The sequence below is a fragment of the Sphaerodactylus townsendi genome, linkage group LG04 (genome assembly GCF_021028975.2).
Source record: "Sphaerodactylus townsendi isolate TG3544 linkage group LG04, MPM_Stown_v2.3, whole genome shotgun sequence".
NCBI lineage: Eukaryota > Metazoa > Chordata > Lepidosauria > Squamata > Sphaerodactylidae > Sphaerodactylus > Sphaerodactylus townsendi.
The window spans coordinates 149,807,208-149,827,732 of record NC_059428.1 but is presented as its reverse complement, the minus strand read 5'-3'; the positions used below and the strand labels follow the sequence as shown (position 1 = coordinate 149,827,732).

General features: G+C 50.2%; 1 protein-coding gene across 1 annotated transcript in view; it reads right to left on the bottom strand.

Moving 5' to 3' along the window:
* The window catches only part of LOC125430651 (polycystin-1-like), a 33,716-nt gene extending 17,558 nt beyond the window's left edge, over positions 1 to 16,158 (bottom strand). The window contains exon 1 of the mRNA XM_048492730.1: positions 15,841 to 16,158. Within this exon, the coding sequence (XP_048348687.1) occupies positions 15,841 to 16,070 (230 nt within the window). The 5' untranslated portion in view covers positions 16,071 to 16,158. The remainder of the gene's footprint in view (positions 1 to 15,840) is intronic.
* Between the last annotated feature and the right edge of the window lie 4,367 nt (positions 16,159 to 20,525).

Below are 20,525 nucleotides of genomic sequence, written 5' to 3'. Positions count from 1 at the left end.
GGCTAGTCACAGTTCTCTCTGAACTCTCTGAGCCCCACCTGCCTCACGAGGTGTCTGTTGTGGGGAGAGGAAGGGAAAGGAGCTCGTAGGAGAGAAAAGTGGGGTATAAATCCAAACTCTTCTTTTTCTTCTTCTATATCCTTCCAAACACAGCTTTTTTTGTGAACCAGAAGCAAACCAAAATCCCAGGCGGCACAACTTTTAAAAGCCTGCCGAGACCCAGCCTGGAGGGTCCCTGCGATCCCAGCTCCCTGCGATCCAACGGAACCTATTATTTCCTTAGGCTGAACTGTGGCTCAGGCTGGCCCTTATGCTGATTGGTTGCCCTCTGCATGATGTCACTTAAGAAACTTCCTCCTTTCTCCCCCACCCCCACCCCCCATCCCTGGAGCAGCTTTGCATTGTAAACAAAATCCTTTTGTGTGTGTGTGTGCGCGCGTGTGCGTGTGTGCAGTTGTGAAGGATTCTAATGAATGACAAAAGACTGCAGAAACAGACGCCAAGCCAGGAGGGGCATTTAAAAATCCCAAAATACGGTTGGACAACACAGGTTGCGGAAACCTTGCTGGGCTGGCTACCACGATGGATGCCAGGAAATGGGGCCACCGCGGGAACCCCTCCACGAGCCACCAACTGAAGTTTCACAAAAGCAGGATGCCAATCATGTGAATGGCCAGTTTTGAGATTTTTTTTATTCTTGGGGTGCCACATAGTCCATTCCACCCTGCCCCCCCCCCACTCCACTTCCTCCCCCGCCTTCCTCCCACGCTCTCAAAATCTTTGGGCCCAAAATATTCGCTCCAAAACAAGCGTCGCTCACAGATCTTTGGCCAACTGCTGCCCTCTCTTTTCTCTTTTCTTTCTCCCCCCAACCCCAGCTCCGTAAAAAGGATTTCATTTGTGAAACGCTGCTCTTTTATGCCTTATATAAAGAAGCCAGCAGAATTTGGAGTGTTTGAACAGAATGTGCGTTTCATTAACTTCTGCCTTGCAGAAGTTGCTGTGTTAGTTAAGTAATAAAATACATTTGGATTGGGGGTGGGTGGGGGTGTCCAAATATGTCCTTAACGCTGATCTAGATTTGCCTTCCCCCCCCCCCCACCCCGAATGTTTTCTCTGCTCCAGATTTCTTTTTGGAAAAAATAAAGCAGAAAGCCCTGCAATTAAATAAAAACTATCCTCAGCAAAACGGCCACGAGACTGTTTTTGAGTTCTGACAGACAGGACAACCTCTTATTTTTTTGCCTCCACACATGACAGGGCTCGGGATTCTTTCCTGGGACGACAGGACGGATCAAGAGGCATCAAATAGATCTTCTTGACCCTTATAGGTGCCCCACTGTCTCACTTCAAGTAACGTCCCTCCCCCTCCTCCTCCCTCAAATATCACAGTTTTAGCCAGGGAAGCTGGCCACAAATCACAAACCAGCCCACAACCAGATTAAAGCTGCATCCAAAAAAGAGAGAGAAAGAGAAAGAAAGAAAGAAAGAACTGAAGCTATTAAAAGCACAGTGGTGTAGATGGGATGGTGGCTCATGTTGCGTTAAAGAGATAAACCTCTTTTCACATTTTCTCCCCGCCCCCTTTTCCAGCACAATTTTTGTCTGCCCTCCCCAGGTGCCGCTGGAGCCACATCTGCTGTGGATTCCCTTCAACTTGGGAAACTCAATCAGTGTGAATCTCCTGGTTGGGAAGATGGCGCAGAGGAGCGCTTGCTTCTGGTTTTAATCATCTGTGTGGTCTGGCGGCTCTTTTGAGTTACAGAATGTCCTTTACGAGGCAGCTGGAATTTTGTGGCCACTGAGAAAGGGGAGATGAGCTCCGGGGCCGCACAGGATGGATTCAGTGGGTGGGAGCTGTCTTCTAGAACTCCAAACGGAACTACATGATCAGCGAGATAACCCAGTGAACTATCTCCTGGGCTGTACCAGGAGGAGGACTATACCACTCTCTTTTTTTTACATTCTCCCCATGTTTTGGGAGGAAGTCGCTCTTAGGAGTCTGTTTCCAGGAGGCAAACTGGAGGAGACAAGACACACAGGTGGAAAATTTCTTCGCAGCATAAAGCAGGGGAGCTCTGTGGTGGCGGGCTGCATTTCACATTGTGCCCCAAAACTGCTAGCCAGTGTCATTCTTCTGAAAATGACAAGATGAATCTTCCTTAGCGGGCTCCTACCAGAGGCCTCACTGCCACCAACTTTTGAATCAGTTTCCAGACAGCCTTCAAAGGCAGCCCCAGTTATACACATTACAGGTAATCTCATTTGGCTGTTATGGTAACTTTGGGCAGGCCACGCTTTAGTAGCCCAGCCAAATTTGGTCTGCCTTTTCCCACAACGGTGTTCTTCCTCAGAGGCATCTGCAGCACAACTACCAGGACAATCTATCCACTATCCGGCATTTCCAGCTTATCTCTGCCAGCTTCTAAATCATCTCACTTGGCCTGGTGGTAGTAGTAGTAGTAGTAGTAGTAGTAGTAGTAGTAGTAGTAGTAGTAGTAGTAGTAGTAGTAGTAGTAGTAGTGGTAGTAGTAGTAGTAGTAGTAGTAGTGGTAGTAGTAGTAGTGGTAGTAGTAGTGGAGGAGGAGGAGGAGGGACCATCACCATGACAACCAGATTCCCTGCCGGCAGACACTGAAAACCACAGATGGAGAATGAGGAACACCATTACACAAGGGCTCAGGATCTGTAGACAGAGTACGCAGCAGGCTACCTGGCAGATATTCTGCATCACACAGGATCTGGCATGTGGTTAGTTCACCAAGTCAAATTAACCTTAACGGGCCTCTATGCAAGGAACCAGATTCTGCCTTCATAGAACTTCCAGCAAGAGACCTCGGAAGCGGGTGTTTGCCATCCTGACTGAGTGTACCCATTCGATTCGATTTCGAATACCTTTAATGGCATATAGAGTGTACCCATTCATGCACGTCTATATGGGCATTGGCCCCAGCACTGATTTGCAGTAAAGGACAATCTGCCCTTGATGCTGCGGAAGGCGACTCCCTCTGCATGGAGCCCAGCATTTTTTTTTGGGGGGGGGGGGGAGAAGATTTATATCTCCCCTTTCTCTCCTATAGGAGACTCAAAGGGGCTTACAAACTCCTTTCCCTTCCCCTCCCCACAACAAACACCCTGTGAGGTGGGTGAGGCTGAGAGAGCTCCGAGAAACTGTGACTAGCCCAAGGTCACCCAGCTGGCTTGTGTTGGAGTGTACAGGCTAATCTGAATTCCCCAGATAAACCTCCACAGCTCAGGCAGCAGAGCGGGGAATCAAACCCGGTTCTTCCAGATTACAGTACACCTGCTCTTAACCACTACACCACTGCGTCGGACCACATTTTCTGCCTCTCTCCCATCCCTTTCTTTTAGACAGGCAAAGGTCAAGATTTTAACTTGATGTGCCTGGGAAGACAATCTGGTTGCAGTTCGGAGCTGCAGAATATTCTGGGGATGGGAGAGCGCAGGTGTTTTGGTGGGAACCACAGGAGTTGACAAAAGGGACCACGCAGCCGGACTCCTTAACTTCCAGGTGAGGGTCTATTGGGCTTTTCGACCCGCACCTGCCCGAAGAGGGCAAATCGATTTGAGACTCCACACCCAAACCTAGAGACCAGAAATTTTCTCAGAAGATCTTACAGCATCACTGAACTCTGAAACAATATAACAGCTGCAGGGAGATTCCCTGATCTAGTCCTGCCACATGGATTTCCTGCCCTGGATTCAAAGCTGTTCATCCTTTTCAAGAAGAAAGCGCTCTGGATCCTGCAGACATGAGGAGCTTTTTCCACCTCCTTGCTTTTAAAAACAGGCTTCTCTTTAAAAAAAAACCTTCTGATTGTTGCCAAATCTCCCTCAAACAGCAGCCGCGCTGTACCGGGTGGCCTGTAACTGCAGCCGACGTTCCTTGCCAATGTAAATACACCACAACTGCACATGCAGTAGGAAACTCTTGCAGACAGAAGGATAATTCACAACCAGCCTTAATTTCTCCTTTCCCTACCCATTTGTATGAACTGCCCTCCCTTTTGGACAAAGCTCTCTGCTTCATCTCTTTATAATTTAAAAAAAATCCTATCCCGAATTGCAAGATGCGGCCCAGGTTCGCTGCTGCAGGCAAACCAAGCTGGACTTTGCCTTGCCAGCAAGGAAAGGAAAGGAATAGAAGATTCTTCTCATGCGTAACCCCAGGGCATTTGCCAAGAGCCTCTCAGCCTGTGCAACTACTCAGCAGACCTGGATTTATGGAACTATCCAGCTGAACTGGGTTTTATGCTACCCAGTGCCCAAAGCCCAAGGACTAACACCCCTTTGCTGAGCAGCAACCGAAACAGGACCCATCAACGGGAGCCCTCAAAGAGCCAGTGGAGGTTGTGGGCTATTTCATAGAATCATAGAATCCTAGAGTTGGAAGAGACCCCCCAGAGCCATCCAGTCCAACCTCCAGCAATCCAGGAACACACAATCAAAGCACTCCCAACACATGTTCATCCAGCCTCTGTTTAAAAACCTCCAAAGAAGGAGATCCCACCTCTCTCCAAGGCACGTCCCAGCTTGTCAATATCTTTCTTAAATTGCGGTGCCCAGAACTAAACACAGAACTCTAGTTGAGGCCTGACCAAGACCAAGTGGGGCGGTACAATTACTTCCCTTGATCTAGACACTCTACTCTTATTGATGCATCCCAGAATTTCATTGGCTTTCTTGGCTGCCGCATCACACTGCTGGCTCATGTCCCGTTTGTGGTCTACTAAGACTCCCAGATCCCTTTTGCATGTTGTGTTGTCACGCCAGGTGTCACACATCCTATATCTGTGCATTTCCTCCCAGATTGATTGATTGATTGATTTAGTTAGTTGTTTATTTATTTTCTTTGATTTTATTAAGCCGCTTCATTCCTGAAGGGTTCTAGGCGGCTCACACAACCCCAACAATAAGTCCAATCAATCCAATAAATACATAAACCGTCTAAAAACAATAAATACATTAAAATCTAAATGCAGCAATAGCTCCATCACAGCAATACAGCTCATGATTGGAGGCACCCGATCCAAAAGGCCAGGAGGGGCTGGCAGTGCCGACAGATGGAGCCAGCTGGTGCTGCCAGAGATGAGGGCTATGAGATGATCTGCCAGAGGGGAGTGACTTCACTTTTTCACAGCCATGTTCCTGGGCGCCAGGCCTTAAGCCTCCACCGCTTTCCTCTCCAGTGGTTAAAAACATGAGGAGCGAAGATTGCACGTTCTGTAATCCACAGGGCAGGGCGGGAGATACAGGACTCATCGAGACAAAACCCCGCCTCCTAAGCATCGCTTATCGGTGGATTCTTAGAGAGACATCCAGGGTGGGTTCTGCCTGAGTACCTTCTCCGATGCCAGAGGTTGTTAGAAAACACAGCCACACCAGCACAGCTAAGCAATACAACTCAAAGGGTAAAGGTAGCCCCCTACGCAAGCACCGAGTCGTTAGTGACCTGTGGGGTGATGTCACATCGCAATGTTTAATAAGCAAACTTTGTTTATAAGGTGGTTTGCCATCCTTCTCCAGTTGTCTACCCTTTACGCCCAGTAAGCTGGATATTGTATTGTCGAAGGCTCTGAAGATGCCAGCCACAGACGCAGGCGAAACGTCAGGAGAAAATGCTACTGGAACACGGCCATGCAGCCCAGGTATTCATTTTACAGACCTCAGAAGGGTGGGAGGCTGAATCAACCTTGAGCCGGCAACCGGACCTGACTTCCAACAGGACCAAACTCAGGTCGAGAGCAGAGCTTTTGCTACAGGGCTGCAGCCCACCGCTCTGCGCCGCGGGGCTCCTCTGTATAACTGAACCGCTTGAGAAAGGATACTAGGCTGCTTACATGTGAGTCTCAGAATTGAGGAGACTCTTGCCTGGCTATTGGGGTGGCCCCCAAACACCTTTTTTTCCCTGCACCTCTACCTCACCTTGCTCTGTCCTTGGCTCAAGAAGAAATACACACCTGACAGGTGGGGCTGAAACTGCTGCCCCCTTTCAAGCAGACCACGGAAGATTCCCCTAATTGAATCCAACATGCAAGGATGCTGTTTGTGACTCTCTCAACCCAGGGATCGCCTCTAAGGAGGAAAGGAACATTGCCACATTCCGCTGCAGAACCATTCAAGACATTTCTTCCACGTACCCTGCAGGTGGCTACGAAAAGCTACTGCCAAACCTTCCTTTTTCTCCCCGCAAGCTGCCGAAAGGACTAGAAACTTAGCCTGATAAGCACGTGCAGAAGACCGCGGCATGTGCTGCCCCGTTTCAGACTGCTGGTGACGGATTCCATCTGTTGAATGGTCCTTCAAATAAAAAACTCCTCACAAACTGGGCAGGAAAGAAATCTTTGTTCCTTCGTTTTGCTTCTGTTTCCTATTCTCAAGGATTTTTTAAATTTTACCCTTGGAGGCCACTGGTGGTCGAAAGCGGACTGGTTTGTCCTCTGCCACCTTATCCCCTTGTGTGCGCAAGCTGGGCCCTGACCGTCGAGGCTTTTAAAAAAAGAAATGAACTCTTGGGAAGCTTGCGTTTCAGTTCGGCCGGCCACATCCTGTCCCCAGCCAGAATGATGTACCCGTCCCAGAAACTATCTGCTCTGTTCCTTCACCATTCCCCAGAAGGACCAGTGGATTATGCATCTTCTGGAGGATTGATGGTATAACATCTTCCAAAGAAGGGACTGAGGACTGTCAATACCAGGCTGCGTGTGCGCTCTCTCTCTCTGTCTCTCTCTCTCATATGCATGCACACAACATACTGTTTGGGTCTGTAGCCATGGAGCTTAACGAATGACCAGCTCCCCTTTACAGATTAACCACAGCTCTCCTTGCCAGCCTACTGGGTTATCTGGGCAGCAGCCCGGTGCCAAAATCTGATATCACCTCTTTGTCGCTGCGAGGGAGCTAGGAACGGTCAGGTGACGTGGGAACCATCCACCCATTGCTGTGAGGCGGTAATAATTAATCTGCCCCCTTCAGGGCAGCAGTCTTCAAACGTGATTCTTTCAAGGAGCCCTTTCCATGCGGACGTGGCTGTGTGGGACTCTCTGCCTACCCGTGGAACAGGCTCCATGAAGAGGATTTGGGGGCACATGTTGGAGCACCTACTCGTTTCACACGGAGTCCTGGCTTGGGCACGACACACAAATCTCCTGCTAAGTTTTATTTTGTGCTACATATTAGTATCTGTCAAAGGCCGTTGGCTGATTTTTTACAACCCAGAGGGAATCCGATGCACAGTTTCCATCCCAGAAGTCACTCCACTGCGACATTTATGGGAATGAAGCAACATCTGGACGCTTTGGGCAGAAGCCCTTGCCTTGCAGCAAGAAAAAAACCACCCCACCCTGATGACAATTTAATAGCTCCAGTTGTTCTTTGGATTAGTTAATTTGCTTTTATTTTTTAGATTCCACTGTGTTGTAATTGGTTACCAGCTGGTAGAGCACAGATCGAAAATTCTCCAGGGAGGGAATTGAAAGAATTCGTTCTCTGCAGTTGGAATCTCTCGCTGGCCTCGGCCTCTGCCTCTCAGAGCCACCTTATCAAGATTCAAGGGACTTTTACTCCCTCCTTGAAAGGGAAGAGGAAAGAAACGCGGGGCAGGAAGCTCTTCTTCCCCACGTGCCACTTTCGGAACTGCACAGCTCCCAAACAAACACACACAAGTTAGTAGCCGTGCGTTGTCATCGAAAGCAACTTCAGCGGAGGGCTGGAAGACTGCCAAGATCGTTCCAAACAATCCCAGGGACCGGTTGCATCACAGTTCAGCCTGGTGAACCCACGGCCCCTGCAATCACGGCATCTGCACGCTCATAAGCAAAGAAGAGCTGCCATTCTGAGTTTACAAACCCTTTCACTGTGTCGGGAAGAACAGAGCTAAAGAGAGCGTCCCTCTGAACACGTGCAGAGAGTAGCACATCCATGCATCCTGGATTTAAAAGGCAAGGGCTTCCAGAAAGTCTCAACTGCCCAGCGATGCTGTCCAAGAAGCACCCCCTGCAACCACTAGCAAGGATGATTGTGGATCTAGCCCCCAGAATCATAGAGTTGGGAGACACCCCAAGGGCCATCCAGTCCAACCCCCTGCAATGCAGGAACACACAATCGAAGCACTCCTGACAGATGGCCATCCAGCCTCTCTTGAAAAACCTCCAAAAAAAGTTTGGAGATCTTAGACAAGTGGCCAGATCTGAGAGCCTTCAAGATGCAAACTGGCACCCGCAATTTCACCTAGCAGATAAGAGAAAGGACCCAGAAACGGCTTTAGGGTTGCAGGAACGGTTCCCTCCATTGAGGTTGCCTCTGAGCTTCTGCAGGGGATTGTGGTTCACAGTGACATGGGGAGCAAAACACAATGGGATGGCTGCTTTTTAATGGGCCCAACACTGCCCTTAGCAGCAGGAGCTCCACTCAAGAGCAGTTTAAGAAAGGGGTACTGTTAACTTCCATCTCAGCTAGCATCCAGGCTGGGACCTTGAGTGACAGAGCTGGAGTGGAAGCATTTTTGGGTGTCAAGGCCAGACTCACGAGGATTCCAGGCCACACTGCGTGGCAGGGAGAGCCAAAGGTCTCCAGCATGGTGAGCCAGCAGGGAATTCGACACCCGCTCCATGCACCAGGGCTTGGAGCCAGCCTCCCCCATGTTCTGACCTCAGCCACATGCAAAGCCCCTGAAGTCTTCTGCAGACCCCCTGGCCTGGGGCGGAAGGTATCCACTCCACCCTCCACCTACCCTTTTGAGAATGGAAGCAAACAGTAGCTTCCACCCGTTCTTTATGTGAGAGCGGCGAACGATTCGAGCGTCTGTAGGATTGGTCCCACTCCTGTTGTTCCCGGCCTGCCACAGACCCGCCCAGCGCTGGGTAAGAGCTCTTGGCTCCAAATGCTCCCTTCCCTTGGAAGAGAGGAAGAAACGTCCCCATGTGAAAGCCATTAAGTCCATGCACAGAAGCGGCGCACAAGGCATAACCCGTGACCGTTCCCCTTTCGAGGGCCCGTTCCCAGTGGAAAACAGCAGCTAAGAGCACAGAACCGGGCCCCACCTGCAGCCTCGGGAAGAGGACGGCCCCAGCCTGGCTCGGGAGCTACCAGAACGTGCCCATCCATCTACTGACAGCAGCCGGTGCTATTAAAATTCTGTCTCAAGAACTGGGCAGAAAAACCCGATGGGTCAGGCGGCAGAAGAACAAGTGTGCTAAGAATGATAATTTTTATCTGCTGCGTCCGTGCCCAAGACTGACAGTTCCCAGACCATGCTAAACTGACCTGTTATCTGCAATACCTGAGAGATCTCAACAGACCCTTGGGGAAGGGGGCAGTCGCTTGGGCGACCCGGTGGTGCCTTTTCCCCTTTGCTGGCCCTGCAGCTTAGCACTGAACCAAGAAGTGGAGCAGGAGAGGAAAAGCACGGAGGCAGGGTGGCTGCTTGGATTTGCACACACAGGTCCTCGGGAAACACACGTTTGGGCCTCCCAACTGGATTAAGCAGGGATCAGCAACAGACGTGCAAAGAACGTAGAATAATAGAGTTGGAAGAGACCCCCAAAGGCCACCATCCAACCCCCTGCAGTGCAGGAACACGTAATCAAAGCATGCCCAATGTCCTTAGACAAGCAGCCAGAACTGAGAATTCAAACTAACACCTGCAATTCCACCTAGAAACCAAGAGGAAGGACCTAGAAACGGCTTTTGTGTGGAAGGAACCATTCCCACCAAACTCTGCCTTCCTGGACTGGTGCCCTGACGACCCCGCCCTGATCCACCCTCCCTGCTCACACTCAGGGTTTCTCCAAATTCTCAGAATTGGGTGCCCTCCATAGCCGCTCAGGACAGCAACTCCTTTTGTGCAGCCGGGCGTCTTGATCTTCAGACTGCGTTTCCCACCAGCTGTCGTTTTTGGAACTGTTCTGACCCAGTGAAGGGAAAGGGTCAGAGCAAAAGAGTCATAAAATGCTAAATTTCTGCAAAGACTAATTAGGGGGTGTTTTTTTGTCAATATAAAACAGCAGAATCCCATTTGGGGGCCTGTCTGGGTCAAATGCAGGAGCCTTTTTGTTGACGAGCCTTATCATCTGACCGTCGGCATACAGCATACAAAATACAGCTGGACACTCATGCCAGAATTGATAACCAGCTCCTGCAATGGCTCAAAGGTGGACGAAACCGGCCTATCACCTAAACTATACATGCACCTTTTTCAGACCACAAAGAAGAAGAAGAGTTGGATTTATATCCCCCCTTTCTCTCCTGTAAGAAGACTAAAAAAGGGGCTTACAAACTCCTTTCCCTTCCCCCCCCCCACAACAAACACCCCATGAGGTGGGTGGGGCTGAGAGAGTTCCGAAGAACTGTGACTAGCCCAAGGTCACCCAGCTGACGTGTGTTGGGAGTGCACAACCTAATCTAGTCCACCAGATAAGCCTCCACAGCTCAAGTGGCAGAGCAGGGAATCAAACCCGGTCTTCAGATTAGAGTGCACCTGCTCCTAACCATTACACCACTACCTTCTCTTAACCACTACACTCTACGCTGGGTGAGATAACTTGCAGTTTTCTACATGGAAGCTGCTGCTGGCAGCAGAAGCAAGATAAGCAGGCAGCCCTTCAGGCTGAAAAAAAAACTGCCTTTAAGGCTTCTGCAAGAAGAATCCAGTCTCCTCGAAGGACAGGGCGTCAAGCGAGTTTCCTGACTACAGAGAGACCTGAGGCTGGACAGCTGTTCTAAAGACAAGCTGGAAATACATATTTCCCCAACTGTAGCCAGTGGAATGAAGAAGGAAACTGAAGTTGTCTGAAATGTCTCCAGACCAGACCTGACATCATAAGACCCTTCCAAATCTCATGAGACCCTTTTAAAAATTCTAGGCTATTTCACCTTTCGCTGGCATCATCTACAGGTCCTGCAAGGGATAACGGATCCTAAACGTTATTTATTTAATTTCATTAGGGAGCAAGAGGCTCCAAAAAGGGGATACACCAGTCATACTTGGCACGACGTTTACGTTTCTAGTCATTAGAAAAACGAAGATCTGATAAAGAGAGGAACTGCAGTGACTCGCCGATGAGTGTTCAAAACAACGTCTCAAGTCGCAAGACTAAGCAAATGTTTTAATAGTTGGCCTAAGTCAACCAAGCCGTCTCTGGGAAGTCTTTATTTTCCCTTTTGAGAACAGTGCAAAAATATTTCTGTGTGACTGAAGTTCACTGATTCACCCAAAAGTCAGAAGCAAAATGTAAACAAAACTGGCCTTCGCCTGTTTCCTTTTTTTGAAGTACATCATGACCCAAGAGCAGCGACCGCAGGAGTTAAAAATAGACCCTCGATTGTGGATACTTGTTTTTATACGGCATTGTTTTCTAATTTTTATAAGCCCGTTTTTGCCATTTCTTAGTTTGTGTCTGACCCTGTTCTGCTTGTGTTGTTTTCTGGGTTTGCAATCCAAATGTTTTATATGGACTCGAATCAGAGTGTTTCTGACTTGTCTTATATTGGTCCTGCTATGTTGGCCAAAGTCGTAATCCACCTGGACTCTCAGCAGGAAAGATCGATTATAAATAAATACCGAGAAGCCATTTCGTAATGGACTGGTAAATTCACTACCTGGGGCAACCAATGCCCCTTCCTGGGAAACCTCTGATGAAAACCAATAAGTAAATCTCACAGGACAAACACTGTCATAGATTTTTGGTCCCTGACTATTTACCCATTCTTCCTCCCATTGTACCTTACTTAATGCTTCTGGAATTTTTGTCCTAGAAGAGTCTTATCAATAAAAGGATTGTTACAGATTCAACTGGGCAACCCCACCCCACCCCAAGAAGCCACATAAGAACAGTCCTGCTATATCAGACCACAGACCCAGTGCGACCAACATCCTGTTTTCAGCAATAGCCATCCCTTGCCAGATGTCCTCAACATCTGGGCCTCAGAGAAAGTTCTAGGCACTTCGGCTGTCTTGCGAGCGACCCACCAGCCTCTTCTGTGACACTGACATCATCAGATTTTGAGACCCTGATGAAGCTTTTTAGGAACCCCTAAAACATTGGGGTGTTTGGTCCACAGATGTGGACCAAATCACCTCCTCTGTCTCTGTCTTCCACTGTTCTGCTCACAGTTTCCACAACGCACAAACCGGAAGCCTCATGTTTTCCCCTCTCCATCTTCCAAACCAAATTACATAAACATTTCAGCAGCGCAACCACGCCTTCCTCGAGCAAAAGCTCATCCTTCCTGCCCTGAGTCTGGCAGCAGCAGAGTCACTGTGCAGAGGATCTCTCGCCCCACACTGTAAAAACCATCCACGGAGATATCTAAGTCCACCTGCAGCCCACTGACTGCCAGTGGGGAACAGGGATCCAGGAGATCCCAATCCCAGCACCCACTCTGACACGGAAGCTTGCTGTGGGTAAGTCACCGACTCCTGTTATAGTTGTTGTGAAACTAAAATGGAGTAAAGGACAATCATGTAGCTAGCTTAGGTCCCCCCACTGGCGAGGAAGGCAAGGTATTGATGAAGTAAATAAAGGATCTAAGCAGAAGTTGCACAGATAAACCTTCATGGCATTTATCAGAACGGTACAACGTGCACGGACTCCCTGGAAAGTAACGGAAGGCCCCGATCCCATGGAAGTTTACTACCCTACTCACAAGGGGCAGCATTTAATATGCGTATGCATGAAACTGCTTTATACTGAATGTGGCCACGAAGGTCGCTCTCGTCCACTCCAGTTGGTAGTGGGTCTCCAACAGAGGTCTTTCCCATCACCCACTGCCTGGTCCTTGTAACTGGAGATGCCAGGGGTTGACCTTCTGCATGCCAAACAGAGCCTCTACCAGTCAGCCATGGCCCCTCCTCCCCCACTCAGCTTGGAGCCTCGCCTTTCTACATCCCTTCTAAATCCGTTGCTGAATTTACCAGTTTGCAGCAAATGGTTACCATGTCAGTCGCTGAGAGAGAGAGGCTGGATTTGAACACGATGCCAGTGAAGAAAAAGCCCTCACACACACACACCCCATGGGATTTTTCACATGTGCAGCACCTCATCTGACCTGGGAATGGTGCCACCCCCTGCGCAAACCATACAGTGGAACCTCAGTTTTCATTGCCTTCGGTTTTCATCAGTTTCGGTTTTCATCTATTTTTTCAGTGAAAATTTTGTCTCGGTTTTCATCGATTTGCAGTCAGGTGCAGGGGTTTGTGGAGAAAAATCACCCGGACAAAGCTGTTGCAGGCCATGTCTGCAACTTGTTTAATGACCATTTCTTGCCCCATTTCAGACAAATCTTAAAGAGGCATCAGAAACAGACCTCTTTGGACAGCTTTCCGGTACGACATTGGTCCACTGGCTCTGAAGCTGCTCCTAGTGTTATTGTTTGTTACTGTTTTCAGCATTAAACACTATGTTTATTCACCAAAAAATGTGTTTTTGGTACGTTTTTTGGAGTGCCTGGATTAATTGGATTTGCATTGATTCCTATGGAAAAGTTTGCCTTGGTTTCATCGGTTTCGGTTTTCATCGATTCTTTTCAGATGGATTACCAACGAAAACCGAGGTTCCACTGTATGTGGTTTTAAAACGATGCTGCAAATTAGTGTCAAGAACTCTTCCGAGGATGGGCCCAAGACTGCCTTGGGGTGGATCAGATGCCCCCAGAGCCCCTCCGAAGCCCCCTGAAGATGCTGCTGACAATGGGCTAGGCCCCAGGGTCCAGGGCCACATCCCAGACCCCCACGTTCTCACCCCAAGTCAACCCACCCAACAGGAGAGGCAGAAACAGCAAGCCCAGAAGGAAGCAACTCAGCTGCCAATAGGTCAGGCTGGGGGCCCACGGTCTGCCTACGGAGCCTGATCAGTGCTGGAGCGCACCTTGCAGGTTTGGGGTTCCAGAAAGGCCAAGGTGGATGAAGCCCAAAAGCCGGTGGCTGGAGGGGGGGCCACACTTTTCAGGATATCTAAGACCTGGACTAAGTTTGAGCCAGCAAATCTGTGTGACTCACAAGGTGGGACAAAGCTACACTGAGACTTGTGCTCTTCAGAAGACCACTCCTGCTCTCTGGGTACCGCATCGGCCCTTTCTCCGGAGGAGTCTGTATACCACCCAAGTCTTCATCAAGCTTCGAACAAGGTCTCCTTTGCTATGAGCCCTGTTCATGTCAACTAGCGTCGAGATGCATCGGGATTGCATCGTAATGTTTAATTTGAGCCACCGAAATGCACAGGGTCCCAAACACCTTAAGAAGTAACTGTGTGTGGTTGTTGTCGTAATCATGGGTGGGGCATTCATCTTCAAAGCAAACCGTTCATTAAACTGTGGTTGTCTAGCAACAGCAAAATAGCTGGGGGAGGAAGGTTGCTCAGTCTGTAAAACTTCAGTCTAATTGGTGGGAGAAAGGAGGTCAGTGTCACAACAGCACGGCAAGATTATTTATTGAACCTGCCTCTGGACACTTTGGATTTACACAGGCCGCTTGCGGGGGAGGCACTATATGACACACTGCACTGAGACTTACACTGCAGTTTCAAGATAATGAAAAGACACGAAAATATGTTGACATTGTTCAAATGGGCCTATTTCGGAAGATGCCTCGAGTTGAATAAGTTGGAAAGGCTGATTAGATGTTTCAAATAAATAAGCAGCAGATTCAGCCTCTGGGGGGGGGGTGCTTTTGGTGTGCACTCAATATTGTTTTCAGGACCCAGGTAAGGGATATAATTTTACCCCCCCCCCCCCGGGAGGGGGAAAATTTATTTATTTACTTGCAAAATTTGTTTGCTGCCCTTTTTGCCCCGTGAGGTCCCCATTCCGGGGTGCCAAAGGGAAGCCGGCCTTCTACCAAGATGGTGTGGAAGGGTTGGTGGGACCCAGACCCCAGGAAAGGAACCAAAGATGAACTGCAGTGGTGGGGAAGCTGGCCTTGTTCAGCACCCATCCCATGTTGGGAGTTTTTGAGGTGGGCGGCAAGAGAGCAAGGGGTCCAGGGCCCATGGGGGCTAACCACTGGTAACCCCACTTCTCCTCTTTGTGGAGAAGTAGTGAACAGAGGGGAAGAGTGGTTTATAGATCTAATATTTACATTAAACGTGTCCCCGTTGCCCAATTAGAGTTGCCAACAGTCCCAGCCAAAAGAAACGCCCTGCCCTGTTAACAGAGCAGTCTGAAGTTCTGTTTGACAGCCAACTTTGGTCTTTGCTGCAGGTTAGGCAGGCACTAAGGGGGCAGCCAGAGGGACCAGCTGGCTGCTCCGCATTGCTGCAAAGTGCCCCAAGACAACATCTGCCAGGTCCAGAAGAGCCGCTCTAGTATCTGCCTCCCACCCAGGTAGGCTGCCTCTCAAATGGAGGCTCGTCCCATCCTCCTGTCCTGCTCTTCTCTTCTCCCTCCTCCCCTCTGCCTAATTTTTGCAGTACATTCCACGGTTTGAGCCATGGCGAGTTTGTAACCTGAGGCCGCTTCCGCACAGGCAGAATAAAGCACTTTCAAGGCACTTTCGCAATTGTTTGGAAGTGGATTTGGCTCTTCCGCGCGGTAAAATCCAGCTGCTAAGTGGACTGAACGTGCCTTATTCTGCCCGTGGTTTGCCCAAAAACAGCCACGGGTCCAGTCCGGGACCACCTTCGAGCCCCCCAAGATTGGTGGCATGGGGGGGGGAGCTCGATTCTGGCCTCCGACCAAGGGCGAGACAGCTGGCCCGATCCAGGGAGTCTTGTTGCCTGGGAGGGGTCCCCGGAAAAGAGCCGCCCGCCCGGGGCCCCCGGAGCGGCCAGGGGTTCCTCCCCCCCCCCGGGTGCCAGGCGCGGCGCGTCCCGGCGGGCTACTCACAGCGAGGCGGTGGGCGCGGGCCAGGGCGCGCCGGGCGGCGGGTGAGCCAAGCCCCGGTTGGCGCAGTCGACGGCGCAGGCGGCGGGGGGCGCGGGCAGGCTCCGGCAGGCGCACTCGGGCCCGCACGGCTGGCAAGAGCGGCCCGCCAGCCCCCCGCCCAGCAGGCAGCAGCAGCAGCAGCACAGGACGCACCACCAGCCCGGCCACGGGGCGGCGGCGGCGGCGGGCATGGCTCTTCAGCGCGGGCATGGCATGGCCGCGGCGCCCGGCCTGGCTCCTCGGCACCAGCGGCGGCGGCCTGGCCCAGCCTCCTCCTCCCCCTCCTCTGCCGGGCGGGACGCGGCTCTGGCCTGCCTGCCTGCCTGCCTGCCTGCCTGCGACGCCCGCCCCCGCCCGCCCGCCCGCCTCCTGGCCGGCCCCCAGACCAGACCAGCCCTCCCCGGCTCCCCGCCCCGCCCAGCCGCCTGGCCCCTCATGCCCCGGGCGGGCGGGCGGGCAGGCGCGGCTTCACGCGGCTGGGGGTCGCGGCTCGTTGCCCCCGGGTTGCTGCTCAGCTTCGTCCCAAATCGGCAAACCCCCAACTCTGTGGCCAGGCCTTCCCGAGGAGCTGCTGCACCGGCCGCTGGGCCCGGGGGCGGCCTCATCGCGCTTTGTCCCGCAGCAGCCTGCCTGAACCCGCCCGGCCCAGGGATCCTGCCAGCGAGGGGACCTTGGGCTGTTGCGGGAAGGAGTTTGTGAGCAGCAGCCGGACATCCGAAGTCTTCTTTTTCTAATTGAAGTCAATAAACCCCCAAGGCGTTCAGAGGGAGTTGCGTTGGCCCCCGGACATTGCTGTGCCTTCATAACAGTCTGTCTGAATCGCCAGCTTTCTGTTTCTTTCTTTCTTTCTTTCTTTCTTTCTTTCTTTCTTTCTTTCTTTCTTTCTTTCTTTCTTTCTTTCTTTCTTTCTTTCTTTCTTTCTTTCTTTCTTGTATGTTTCTTGTTCTTCTCATTGCATACTCATTCCCGCCCTGTACCTCTGCAATGAAAGAAGGGGCTAGAGACTTTTCTTTAAATGGAAGTTGGGAATTCATTGATAATTATGATGGCACTCGATTGCCAATTAAAGCTCCTCCCCGGTGGTGGGGACAAAGTGCACGGGGGGGGGGGGCAGAAATGCAATTTGCCTGCATGCTCTGCTGCAATCTTTCACAAAACTTTGCAGCAAACAAGGTTTTAGGAAACAAAATCAGGACATCCAGGAGGAGCATCTCAAACTCCCCGTTGTTTGTGTACCAGAAAAACAACTAATAACCTAGAAAGGGCCGTGGTTTAACTTTTCCCAGAGTCAGTCTGATGCGCCTGCCACTCCTCTGGGCTGCTGTCACCTTTGAAAGAGGGTGGGGCCAGAACGCCTCAAGCTTGGTGGTCCCACTTGGCCACCCTCATTTTGATTCCACTTCTCCCCTCTGAGAAACAAACCTGTGAGGTATTATTCCTCTCCCAGCTTTCTCTTTCTCCTTGCTGTTTTTTTCCCCCTCTAAAAGCGTACAGATTTGTCAGTGTTGGGCGCATCAGTTGGGTTCAGAATGGCTTGAAAACATCGCTGAAGAAACAAGGGACTAGTCGGTCAGCAAGAGAAATGGGGCCCGACCAGTACCAGTTAGTGTGGCAATACACCAAATGCCACAGACCCTCAAGTGGCTAATCCGTCCTCTTCAGTTCACTGCAGGGGGGTCCGGTTGTATTGTTCCATCTGATCTAGTTTGGCTCAAAGGTACTTCCTTTATTGAGAGCAGCACAGCTTTATGTGTATCATAGCCACAGATTAGCTTCCTGTTTGTTTTCCATGCCAACGGCTTACTGGTTTCCATCTGGGGATTCCACCCCCCACCCCCATTTTTTAATAATGACTTTTATCACCAAATTCTCTTTCATTTTACCATCCAACACCAGAAGAGCTGATCTTTTAAACATGGAAGCATGTTTGTCCCGTTAGAGGACTTAAAATGTATTAAACAATCTACTGGGTTTTTAGATTTATATTATCATATTATTTAAGGATGGGATGTTTTTAAATTACTGCATATTACATTTTTATTAGCCACCTGAGCCCTGTTGTGGCAGCGGGGGGCGGGGGGAGATATAATTTGAAAGAATAAATAAGAAAATGGGAGCTTGGGATCACTGTTGCAGCTGAAAAGTCATGATTTGAATGTACAAGAAGAGGAAGAAGGGTTGATTTATACTCCATCTTCCTCCCCTGTAAGGAGACTCAAGGTGGCTGACAAGCTCCTTTCCCTTCCTGTCCCCACAACAGACACCTTCTGAGGCAGGTGGGGCTGAGAGAGTCCTGAGAAACAGTGATTAGCCAAAAATCACCCAGCAGGAATGTAGGAGTGCAGAAACACATCTGGTTCACCAGATAAGCCTCTGCCATTCAGGTGGAGGAGTGGGGAATCAAACCCGGTTCTCCAGACTAGAATCCACCTGCTCTTAACCACTATGCAACACTGTCTCAAGTGTAAGAGCTACCCAGCCTACGAAGTGTGATCCTGCTTCCTACCCAGTGAGTGGCTTTTTGAGATATACTGCCTCTGAGCATGGAGGTTCTATTGAGCAAACACAGCTAAGAGCCATTAATAGCTGTTGTTTTCATGAATTTAGCAAATGTAGGCCATTCCCTTTTTAACATTGATGCATTTGCTTATTTACTTCATTTATTCTTGAAAGAAAAAAATCCAGTGGTACTTTAAACGCTCCGGTTTGATTCCAAAATACAATGCCTGGTCATTCTTGCGAGTGCCGCTACGGTCCTTTCTGCAACATATAATGAAATCTCCTTCGATACGAAGCCACCGGGCGACCTCTCCTTGTTCGTTATTTCGTAAAAGTGGGTTAGGCCCACAGTCGCTGGAAGAGTCCCCCTGATTTAGTACAGACTGAATCTTGTCAGGGTTAAGCGGCCAGCAAATGGCTTCTGGGAAGGAAGCACAACTCAGCCGGTTTAGTCTTTTCACGTTCTGTGCAGCGAAAACAAACTGCTGCTTAGCCAGAGTCTGGATCTATTTGTTCGTAAACAACGGTTTAGGTTCCTTCCTCTGGCCCTTGTCTAGAGCCTCCTCTTTTGTCTGTCTTGCTTTTCTTTGAGGCCAGGGCACAATGATAATAATTTGATCATAAATCGCCCATCTCGTCTATGCAAAACTATATTTTAAACAGAGTATTGGGAATATTCCGGGCACAGTTATGTGAATACATTTGGAAAAGAACGGGGTACATCTCAAATCCCTCCGTCCTACAGAGACCCGAGAGTCTCTCAAGGTTAATCCACTCGCCAAGAAGATTTGGAAGACAATAATTTATTGTTGCCCTCATGAGGGAGGGGAGAGGAACAATCTCACGAGGAGGCCAGTGCTGGTGTTTTAATTTTCCTTTGCAACACTGATTAGAAGTCAAGTTCTGAGCACATCAAATGATGCCTGGTGCTTCAATGGGGGAGTTTAACAGGGGAGATGAATCCTGTCTCCACATTTGCAGGTCCGAGGTTGGCACTTTCAAAAATGTCTGGCTACGTTAAGTGCGAAAGCAACGCAGAAATCCAGCGTCACCTTAAAGCTGAACAGTATTTATTCAGATGTGACCTCTCCCACCACCCTTGTGCAAGTGTGTGTGTTTGTGTGTCGCCAGCGGGGTGTGGTGGTTAAGAGCAGGTGGATTCTAATCTGGAGAATTGGGTTTGATTCCCCGCTCCTCCACCTGAGTGGCAGAGGCTTATCTGGTGAACCAGGTTTGCTTCCCCACTCCTGCAATTTGACTGGGTGATCTTGGGCTAGTCACAGTTATCTGGGAACAGTCTCACCTACCTCACAAGGTGTCTGTTGTGGGGAGAGAGAGGGAAAGGAGCTTGTAGGCCACCTTGAGTCTCCTTACAGGACAGAAAGGTGGGGTATAAATGCAAAATCTTCTTCTTTGTTCTGCTTCTTCTTGGCTCGTCCAACAACAAGAAGAGGGGAAGAAGGCAGCATTAGGCAGGCAGCCATGCATATGATGTAGATATGAGCCTTGTTGAAGAACCTCTCATCTGCTTTCTCACTGTAACTGCGCAGGGGAAGATTTTGACGCTTGGCACATGTGCAGAGAAGCTCAGAGATCAGAGATCAGCTGCAGCAACAAATCCTGCAGGGGCGTTTTCTAAGTTGGGACATTTGGGGATTCCCAGAGAACAGACACACGGGGTAATTGAGATTCATACACGAATCTGTGGCTCAGCATGGGGGTTGGTTTTTTTACACCGAGGCCTGCCTCTGGCCACTAAGTGGCACTCTCTCCACACCAGACGCGTTTCTCACCCAGAGATCCAGCCGGGGAGGTTTTCTCCCTACCCCAGGCTTGCATTTTTACAAAAATTGACTTGTGTCAATTGGGAAGGACGGAACTGGGCATAATAAAGCGTGGCCCTCCTCGCAAAGACACACAGAGCCCCTTGGCCAAACTTCTTGTCAGTTCTGAAAGGGGGCTGCGGTGACGCCCGAGTCCTCTGCAGTGTGTCGCATGGGACTCCGTCTCAGAAGCAACCCCCAGCCCCTTTCCAGCTTTTCTCAAGCCCCCCCACTCCCCTCATGACAGCAAGAATATCTGTGAAAGGGAGGAGGACGGGACACCTGCTCTGTGTTCCTGGGGTTGCTGGGGGGGGCAGAGAGGGG